Raw genomic sequence first — 11,277 nt, 5'->3', positions numbered from 1 at the left:
ATACATTTGACCCCTCAACTCTTGACATTTTTTGAACTCTGTTCCTCAAAGTGGCATTAATTGGCACAAAGGTAGTTTTATCTTATGTGGTGTGCACACATAAAAGTTTCCTTCAAATATATATATTTAATCTTATTTAACAAAATACTGAACTACCAAAAGGTAAAGCAAATGATAAAAAATTTAAAATAAATTAAAAATAGGAGGTTTAGTGGAAACCACATTTAAGAATTTTATCAAATTTGTATGTTCTTTTATACTAGTTCTCATGATTTCAAGAACATATAGTTTCTCTTTAATATTGAAAATCATTTTAAAACTTAACATTTGTGTGATGTGTGATATGGCTAACAAAAAGGTGCTACATCGGTCAAAAATAAATAAATAAATAGTGAAACTCACTAGAGGAAACAAACATACATAGTATTAAGAGTTGGTGGATACAATTATCCGCTTTAATAGTTGGATGAACAAATCGAGAACCATACAATATTTATATTAACAAAACCTTTGGTTTACCATTTATGTTCTAAAAAGATCAGGGATTTCAAAAGGTTCTCTAGAGGGTTTGATGTACAAACTAGGTGCACGAAAAGACATGATATGAGAGCATAAAATGTGATATCCATCTGTCTATATACATTAGTTTGGTTATATTTATTTCAAAAACATAATGCACAATAAAAATCATATCGAGGTATTTAGTGGCATAAGAAAATCATAATTGTACTTACTCCGTTCCATAATACCGTGTGATTTGGTTTTCTCAAAAAGTCAACTTTCATAAAGTTTGACCAATATATACAATACTAAATATATACCATATGAAATATATTTCATGATCTAATGGTGATGGTTTGGTATTATAGACGTTGACAATTTTTTGTACCAACTTAGGTCAAACTTTACAAAGTTAGATTTTGTCAAAATCCGATATGCAATATATTCCGGAACAAATGGAGTAATTATTTTGCTTTTCCAGTCCTCAGTTTGAACTTGCATCAAATTCTTATGTTTCAAAATCCTACATACCAAAGAGGCCTTTAATAAGTTTGCTTTCTTATGATATTCAATTTAGCATTGTCACTAGAATATCAAAAACACTATTTTCCCAACAATTTCAAAAGAATAAAGACGTTGCCCTTGCATTTGCAAGGGCCACCGTGATAGTTACGCAGGAAAAGAACAATTTATATTTGAAATAAACAATAGGGATGTGTCCCACAACACATCAATATTATACAAGAAAGCATTCAATTACCTATGGAAAAAAATAGTCAATAGGGTTGTGTCCCACAACACATCAACATTAAACAGGAAAAAACATACATCCATGAGGACACAATATCCTCGACTTACAATGTTATAGAAAGAATGTAATGCAATGCAAATTTTGAATAATCTAAACACCAAATAGTACTGGTCGATTCTTACAAACAAACAAACGCACTCGTGGGAACACAACTTAGAACTGTGCTTGGATCCAGTCCACCGTGCTCTTCTCCACCTGGAAGGCCTTGGTAGTAATACCAGCCGGGATGGAAGGCTCGGCTCCAAACACCGCGTTGGCTAACGTGATCACTCCAGGGTTCTGGCTGCTCAGTGCCGCAATAGCTACTGCACCGGTAGTCCTGTTGTTGTACTGGTAATGGACGAGGCCCTTAGGAAACACAAACACATCTCCCTTGTTGAGAACCTTCTCAAAGTGTTTGTTCTCGGGGTTCGATGTCACGAAACCAACATGCAGGCAACCCTCTAGCACAGTCAGGATCTCGGTGGAACGTGGGTGAGTGTGGGGAGGGTTGAGGCCAAACGGCGCGTAGTCGATGCGGACGAGGGAGACGCCCATGGTGTTCAGCCCGCCGATCTGTGCGACGTTGACGGCGGTCACCGCGGAGCCCTGCTTGTTGGTCGTGTTGCCGGCCACATGGAGGCCGGAGAAGTAGAAGTCCTCGACGACGACCTCTTTCGCGGCCTTGCAAGCCAGTCCGTTGACACGTACTGCATGGGTCAATTCATTCGTATATAAGATAACCGATATGAGTGATTTCTTAACTACGATTGATAGAGTATATACGCAGTGTGCATGTGGTACCTGGAGACGTCTTGTCGGCGACGCAGAAGTCCTGGAGATGGCTGGGGTCGGAGGCCGTGGCGCCATGCGAGCATGCAAGGGCCAGGAGAGCTCCTGCAAGGAGCAACACTCGAATGGCCATGTCTCTTTGTTTTCTCCTCGCTAGAGTAAAGTAGCAAGCAGTCGAGCTTTGGAATCGGTTGCTATGCTGCTTGAGTTGTGTGATCTCTATGCAATGAAGGAGGCTATATATAGGGAGATCCTGCCGTACGTATATGTATCCCATTTCCCATGTTTAGATACACATGGTTGGGTCTAGGAACAAGTCTTTGTGAATTGTGATGTGTGCAGCCTGCAGAGCGCGTGTATATATCTGGACAGCCTGCTACGCATACTTATGTATGTGGGACGGCAGGATCAAATTAATATATAGCGTACATGATTACATCAGATCAATCTATGCTTGAACGAGTCGCCTGTACATATCAACATCGATTGACCAAGAATCCAGCAGAGGTGCTGCTCGATCTCCCACCATTTCTCGACCAGGGATGGACGCCCGCTGGCGCGTGACGTACGCCGCGGACCTGGTGGCCGCGCGACGGATCTCGCTGGCCGACGGCGTGGTCTGGCTCCGAGGCGAGGCGCTCAGGATCGTGCTGCTCGATGAACATGGGTGTACGAGGGACGTGCGCTTCCTTCGCGAGGGTGAATTGATCGAGATCGGGGGTATTCTCTCCTTCCCGTGTCACTTTGCTAGGGTTCATGACAGGTTGCCGGCGACGACGGCGATGGCCAGACCCAGCGCGCCACCATGCGGTGCAGCGGGCGCGGGGCACGTGGGTGCGGCCACGTCGGCTGCGGTACATGAGAGGGCCGGGCACGCGAAGCCGGCTCACCGGTTTTTGCCTGCCTCGACCGCTGGACCGGGAATCCTTGGGCGTGGACCGGCTCGCCATGGGGCTGATGGTCGACACGTGGTGGACGAGAGATCCGACCACCATGGTTCGGGCGACCCTAGGGTTTGCGAGAGCAAGGCAGGTATAAAAGGCACGGCCGCTCCCACTTCGCCCATTTTAGATCTCGACGAGTGCTTCCCCCACTTCTGGGACGCGCCTCCTCCGGTCAGATCTAGGGTTCGTCAGTCTTATGGTTGGTGGGAAGGAAAAATCCATGGTGATGCTCGTTCTTTTGCTCAAGTAGTTGCTTCCCCTCCCACTTTTCCTCCACCCAAGCAACCACAAACTAGTAGATCCACCGAGATGCGAGGAGATGGCTTTGGTGCGGGCCACCATGGCCGGGGAGCTGGGCGCTTCGACCGTAGGCGGGGGCGTGGTTTCGATTCCAACGTCTGGAAGAGGAAAGTGGAGACGGGAAATTCGTCTTCCACAAGGGCTTCTGGATCCGGCGAGTCCGGGTTCGACAGATGGGATGAAGCGGCTGACGGGAGGCAAATCGCCCCCACTCACCAGGAGAAGTGGGGTGGGGGTGAAGCAGATCTGGGATCATGACTCGGCGCTGCTGATGCGAGCGGGAAGCCTGCTGCTCCTGCTCGGCAAGAACGTCGTGGGGGGGGGGGGGGGGACGGAGGTCACCGCGCCCCTGCGAAGAATCCTACCCCGTCGCGTGCCCGTGATCCTGCTGCACAAACTGGTAATATCAATCCTCCCCGTGAACCCTGTCAGATTTGCAACTTGTTGGGTCATGTTACTGCTAGATGTCCTCAAGCTATCTGCGTTAGATGTAAGAAGAAGGGGCATCTTGCCTTTGTTTGTTCTGAATTTCTTCCCTGGGAATATGTGCCTGCGAGGTGTGCTTTTCAAGCCAAGGGATAGGGGTTTCATTACATCCCTGATTTTAGTGTGGATAGACAGGCCAGAGAGAACATTTTCAATATTGTTGTGACAATTGTGGAGGGATCTGCTCTTACTAAGGATATTGAACACGAGCTTAGTGTGTATGTAGGGCAAGGGTGGTGTTGCTCTGCTAAGTTTTTTGCACCTCAGAAATTTGTGATGAGGATGCCTAATCCTAGGGGAGTAGATAGGGCTCTGTTTGTGGAGAATGTCAGGCTGAAACAATGCAATGTCAGTGTCAGGTTCTCCCCCTGGTCTGAGGACATTGATTCTGATGGATTATTGGAGGTCGCGTGGGTTAGGATTGGGAGAATCCCTCCTAACAAAAAATGTGATAAGACTGTTGCTTATGTTGGGGGCCTGGTGGGAATCACTTTGGAGGTGGATATGTCTACCATTAATCGTCCTTCTTCGGTTCGAGCCAAGATTGGCTGTAGGATGGTGGACAAAATTCCCAGCTCAGCTGAGGGGGTGCTGGGGGGTCGTTTTTACAAATTTACTTATGAGGTTGAAGAGATTCTGGTCAAAAACCCTATTGTGGAGGATGCTAATGCTCATATCCTTGGCACCAAACCTGCTAAGCATGACCAAACTCCAAAAAGGAAAAGAGATGACCTGAAAGAAAGTGACAGTCGCTCAGATTCTCCTGATCATGGTAAAGGTGGTACTTCTCATGGTGGTAAAACCTGTCGGTTGCTACCAGTAGAGAATGAGATGTATGCCTCCTCTGAAAGTGAGGTAGATGGGTCTTGCTCATTGAAACGTTGGCTAGGGAGCAGGGGTTGTATGACCTGGAGGATTCACATGGTGCTTCGAGCTGGTTGGTGCCAATCGGCCCAACTATGACCCCGAAAATGGTGATACCTGGGGCTGATCCCCACAAGGTGCAGGTAAAAAATAAAACTATGGTCAATCGTAGCCTATCATATGCTGCTGCTGTTACTAATATTACTCAGCAGGTTGTGGAGGTTGATGGAGAGGTGGGCCCAAAATTGAAGACTTTTGCTAAGTATGTGGTACAACTCCCTTCACCTGATTGTAATGAGGAGATCGTGCTCACTCCACCACTTGCCCCTGAGGGCGTGCACAGATTCAGCAAGCGTAACGCTCGAAGCATGCAGGAGAATGTGGAAGCTAGAGCTATGAGGGTGGCCAATGAGAAAGATGTGGCAGGTAACAAACCAAACCTGAATAAAAATTCTTTCGCAGCTCTTTCTGATAATGAGTTGATGATTAGAGCTGCTAAAATGGGGGTCTGTATTCTTGATAATGATTTTACTTATATTGATGTGCTTCGGGAGTTGGAAATAGTCAGAGGGAATTTAGAAGAAAAGAAAAGTATAGAGGACAATAGGCAGGGTGATGAGGATGACATTGTTGTCACTAATGGGCTGGGGAAGAAAGCTCATGTTAACCTTGATTGGTTAGAACATGATGAAACTATAAATGAGCAATGCTTTGCTGGCAGATCTAATAAGAAAAAACAACGTAGATCTGTGGATGATGTCTGTAACCCTACACTGCCTCCTGGTAGGGTTATTAGGACTCAGCACCATAAAAAACGTTCTAAATGAAAGGTGTCATATGGAACTGCAGGGGGGTAGGCAAGAAAGGAATGGCCACCTGCCTCTCTGATATGATCAGTGACCATTCTGTAGATTTCCTGGGGTTGCAAGAGACCATGAAAAAGAAATTTACTCCTGGTTGCCTGAGGAAAATTGATCCTTTTAGCGTTTTTAGTTGGAACTGGATTCCCTCTGTTGGGAAGTCCGGGGGTATCCTGTGTGGTGTTAAAAATGATAACCTGGATATTATCTCCTGTGACAAGGGCAAGTATATCTTACAACTAGTGTTGTATGATAAGAAGAAAAAGACCAATTGGGGTTTGTTGATAGTCTATGGTTCTGCTCATGAGGAATTTAAGGAAGAATTCCTTAGTGAGCTTGCCTCAATGTGTGGCTGTATGCAAGTCACCGTACATTGTTGGTGGGGACTTTAATATCCTTAGGCACTCTAGAGAGAAAAATAAAAAGTTATCTAATCACAAATCTTCTGATCTTTTCAACTCCATTATAAATATCCTGGCTCTTAGAGAGATACACATTAGTGGTGGCAAGTATACCTGGACTAATAATCAAGCCCACCCCACTTTGGAGAAGCTTGACCGCATCTTGATGTCTGAAACTTGGGAGGATTTGTTTCCTTTGGTTTGTGTCAGGAAACTGGTTCAGGAAATTTCATACCACAACCCCCTGTTGTTATCCATGGGTGAAGAGGGGCGTGAGGCTCCGAAACCTAGAGAATTTCGGTTCGATTTGGCGCGGGTTAAAGATGATAGATTCCTCCCGCTGGTTCAGAAAATTTGGGCGCGTAAGGTTTTCTCTTCTGACCCCATCGATGTCTTAAACATCAAACTCAAGAGATTCAAGTCTTATTTTAAAGGGTGGGGTTCGGATAAATTTGGTCATGATAAGAAAAGAAAGGATGACCTCCGGATGGAGCTGGAACTGTTGGAAGAATTAGAAGAAGAGGCCCCTCTCTCCCCTGTGCTGTACAGTAGGAAGATCGATGCCTGTTTTGAACTTCATGAGTTGCTTGTTAATGAGGAAATTTTTTGGTTGCAACAATCGCACGAGCGATGGTTTCTTAAAGGGGATTTAAATACCGATTACTTCCATCGTATAGCTAATGGGCGTAAAAGGAAAAACACGATCCACTCCCTTATGGTGGGTGATACGGAGATAGAAGGTACTGATAAGCTGATCGCTCACGCCACAGAGTTCTATAAAGAACTATTCGGGCCAGCTTCTGGAAACCAGTTTCACCTGGACCCTGACACATGGACTCCGGAGGAAAAACTTAGTGAGGAAGATAACACTAACCTGTGTAGAGAATTTTCTGAAGAGGAGGTCAAGGAGGCCCTTTTTGAAATGGCTCCCAATAGAGCTCCTGGACCTGACAATATCCCGGTAGAATTCTACCTACTATGCTGGGATATTTTCAAGGATGATATCATGGCCTTGTTTAGACACTTTCATCGAGGGACGTTGGATGTTCAAAGGTTGAACTACGGGATCATCACTTTGCTCCCGAAGCTCTCTGGGGCTGACAAAATCCAACAGTTTAGACCCATTTGCTTGCTTCGTTGCCCTTATAAACTCATCACAAAAGTCCTAGACCGCCGAGTCTCGGTTTATGCTAACAAGCTAATTAGCCCAGTCCAGAATGCCTTTGTCAAGGGTAGAAGCATTATGGATGGGGTACTTTCACTCCATGAAATCCTTAATTACACACATGTGAAGAAAAAGGTTGGGGTGGTGTTGAAACTGGATTTTGAAAAAGCGTATGATAAGGTTAACTGGGAGTTCCTATTAGAATGCCACAAGCTGCAGGGATTCAATGATACCTGGTGTGGATGGATTAATCAGATCCTTCGGAATGGCACGTTTAGCATCAAGTTAAATAACAGTGTGGGGGCGTACTTCCAAAGTGCGAAAGGGGTGCGACAAGGCGACCCTCACTCCCCATTCTTGTTTAACTTAGCTGCCGAATGCCTCACGAAGATGATAAAAAATGCTCAGCGTAATAAGTTGCTGGTTGGCTTAGCTGTGGACCTGATCCCTAATGGAGTTGCGGTACTTCAGTACGCGGATGACACAATTATTTGTCTTGAGCATGACATCGATAAAGCAGTCAACCTGAAGTTGTTGTTGTATATGTTCGAAATGATGTCCGGGTTGAAAGTTAATTTTCAAAAAAAGTGAAATTATGACTGTTGGGGGAGACGATGCTGTGATTAAGCAATATGCCGACCTCTTCAATTGTGATATAGGCAGCTTCCCCGTTAAATATTTGGGCATGCCTGTTAGCTATACTACCTTGAGAAACTCCGATTGGGAGTTCATTGTTTGCAAATATTTGAAAAGGTTTGATGCTTGGGTAGGTAATGCTGCCTCCATGGGAGGGAGACACACTTTAGTTGACTCTGTTGTCACTCAGATATCCTTGTACCATATGTCCATGTGGCTGATGAACAAAACGTTCATTGAGAGATTGGATAAACATAGAAGAAGATTCTTCTGGCAAGGTTGTACCAAAAAAAGAGATACTATCTTGTGAGATGGAACAGGATTTGCAGATCCAAAGAAAAGGGTGGTCTAGGTATCAAAGACCTGTGCAAACAGAACATTAGTCTGATGGTGAAATGGTGGTGGAAGCTTGAGACACAAAGTGGGTTGTGGCAAGACATCGTTCGTGCTCGTTACTTGCGGAATAGAATGGTAGCCGATGTTGTCCCAAGGTTTTCTGACTCTCCCTGTTGGAAAGCCTTGCTGAAAGTCAAGGAAGTTTACATGACTGGTAGAAAGATCAACATCGAGTTTGGAAACATTGCCAGGGTATGGAGTGACTCCATTAACGGTCTGCTTCCGTTTAAGGAGCATTACCCTCAACTCTTTGACATTTGCAATATTCCTGAATGTACTATCAAACAAATGTTGAATGTGGGTGCTTCCTTTTTTAGGAAAAGGGCTCACTCCTGTGCTGTCTGAGCAATGGGGGGTTGTTTTGGATACATTTAATAAACTTCCTTTAACTGACAAAGAGGATCGTGTGGTTTGGAGCTTGTACCAGAATGGTAAATTTAGTACCAAATCTGTTTATAAGTTGCTGGAGAAACCCCTCAGTGGGTGCCAATATAAATGGATTTGGAAGGCTAAAATTCCACTCAAGATTAAAAAATTTATGTGGCAACTTTCGCAAGATGCGGTGCTGACTAGACAGGTGATGCGTCATAGGAATTGGCCTGGGAACCCTGTTTGTTCATTCTGTAACGAAATTGAGACTTCCCAGCACTTGTTCTTTACTTGTTCGGTCGCTAGGGTCGTGTGGTGATCTATTGGGGTGGCTATTGGTACCGATAAGTGTCCTGATAACTATTGGCAATTCTTTGCTTGGTGCTATTCCTTTCTTCCAGGAGGGGATAAGTTTTATACTGTTGGTCTTGCTGCCACCTGCTGGCCGATCTGGCTTGCTCGCAATAAGGCTACCTTTGAGAAAAAGCAAATTAAGTCTCCTTTTGAAATTGTGTTCTCTATATGCTCCTTTCTTTTGTATTGGACAGGACTGCAGAAGGGTGATGACGCTGACAAGCTTCGCTCAGGTGCCGAGATGATCAGGGCCAGCATGATGCAGCTGATGAGACTTTGCGGGACCACTGCCCAGCCAATTGGAGGAGCGTGAAGATCGTGGTGGAGGTACACTGCGTTGAGGACAGGACGAAATGAAGTGTTCTGTTGGGAGGGCCATCTTCCTCATAGTAGTTTCCCCTCTTTCGATTTGATGATACTTTTGGTGTGTTGGCATGTAACCCTCTCTGGGTGTCGTGGGACTTAGTTATTTGATAACTGTAGGTGTTACCAGGTTTTTGCCCCACAGCGTTCGGGTCGATGGCGACCCGAGTGGCAGTGGGTTTCCTGGTAATGCTTGAACTCGCCTTACCTCTTTCCCTCTTCCTGTCTCTGTATTCGGAACTGGTTGTATTTCCGTTGTTTGCAATGGAAAGGGATAACGCCCGGTTCAAAAAAGATCCAGCAGAGGTGCGATCCCTCCACGCCAAAGTCCTTTCTAAAGGGAAAGACATGTAATTGCATCTAGTTTTAGTTTTTTGATGAAATAGATTGCTGCTGCTAGTAATTCAGTTAACAAAACTTGTTATGAAAATTCACATGGATTTCTTTGATCTATATTGCTACTGTTGCCTGTTCCATGTGAATGGACATGGTATTAATTTTTGAAATAATTGAGAAATCGAAACATTACTCATTGTGAATGTTAAATTGATATGATGTTCATGCTGGTCAGCGGCTGCTAGATCTTGCTGTGGACACCGACAACAATCGTCGGGAGTGGCTGGCTACAACGACGTCGGGCTCATTGGTGGTGTCTGCTACAACAAAGATGAGGCTATGGTGGCTACGTCATGGACGCCTATCGTACATGGATAGTGGCAACCCTGTGGGTGCAGACTTTCCCGACCCATTGGGCTTTTCTTTTGGGTTCCAGTAAACCTTAATACCAGTGGCGGGTACAAACCTACATCCACCATTGGTAACCCAAATACTAGTGGCAGGACCGAAATAACATCCACCATTGGTATTTAGATTACCAGTGGCAGGCGGTACTTCAAGCCCGCCACTGGTGACCTAAATACGAGTGGCGGGCAAGCCACCCGCCACTCGTAGCTATTTTGTGCCGCTAATACTACTAAGCAGTTCTATAGTAGCATGAGCATCTTTAGTTACAACTTGTTATCATGTTGTAATGATGTATGTGTATGCTAGGGCGGATTAAAGTTGTTCAGCTAGTGTTTAGTGAATATGAGCACAAACTCTGTGTTATACATCTCTACAAGAATCTAAATAAGGTACACAAGGGAGATACCGTGAAGAACAATCTTTTGGAAACATGCAATATCGACTTCATTATCTACTTAGGAGAAGAAAATGGAGAAGATGAAGATTTACAACCCAAAAGTTCATGCTTCGTTAGAGGAGATCTAGATGGCTCCAAACACTTGCGTTGGAGCATTCTCCGGTGAACTTAAAAAATGTAATATTCCCCTAAATAGTACTTGTGAAGTTTTTAAATGGGAGCGACTCAAGATTATTCTACAACTTTTGCATTTTGGTATATTTAAATAGGTGATCTTATTTGTTAGCACATATAAGGTTACTACATCATTATCCTTCTTATGATTATTTTTTATTTTTAGATGCATGTACAAGGAGCTTATTGGAAGCATGTTTATGGGATCCGTCCTGTCAACACATCTATCTTTATTGTATATTATTAGAAGTACTTGATGGTCTATCTAGAAAAAAGGAAAATAGGCTAGAAGATCCCAAAAAAATTAGAGACATCCGAACAATTAATTTGGTGGACCAATGAAATGTAACAATTAGATTTACATAACTACATGTAACAACACTGGTGGACCCAAAACTCGATTAGCTAAAATAAAGAACTACAAGAACAAAAAAAAAGCTACTAGATCTCACGTCCCTTCCAATGAAAACGAATGAACTACTACATCTCACATATCTTTTTTGTAGTTGAACTACTACATCTCACATATATTTTTTGTAGTTGCATCTCACGTATCTCAACTATAATGATTAATTAGGAAAGAAACACTTGACCCTAAAAAAAGAACAGTACACTTGGCTACAGGCATATCTAAATTGAGTACTACTTATTCAAAAAAAATTGAGTACTATTTCTTACATAGAAAATTTTAAAAATTTATGCAGGACAAGAACTTTGATTGGTCTAGCATGATGTCCGCAT

The 11,277-nt window shown here is 44.0% G+C and overlaps 1 protein-coding gene across 1 annotated transcript; it reads right to left on the bottom strand.

The window, feature by feature from the left end:
- Positions 1-1,465: 1,465 nt before the first annotated feature.
- Positions 1,466-2,216, bottom strand: LOC125525550 (putative germin-like protein 2-3). The gene is made up of 2 exons (XM_048690560.2): positions 2,096-2,216; positions 1,466-2,001 (listed from the first exon to the last, which is right to left on the bottom strand). The coding sequence occupies exons 1-2, from the start codon at positions 2,214-2,216 to the stop codon at positions 1,466-1,468; spliced, it is 657 nt and encodes a 218-aa protein (XP_048546517.1).
- Positions 2,217-11,277: the final 9,061 nt, after the last annotated feature.

This window comes from Triticum urartu, chromosome 7A (assembly GCF_056163025.1).
Source record: "Triticum urartu cultivar PI428250 chromosome 7A, HENAU_Tu73, whole genome shotgun sequence".
In the NCBI taxonomy this organism is placed as follows: Eukaryota; Viridiplantae; Streptophyta; class Magnoliopsida; order Poales; family Poaceae; genus Triticum; species Triticum urartu.
Note: the sequence above shows the minus strand (reverse complement) of the source record. Positions and strands in the feature narration are given on the sequence as shown.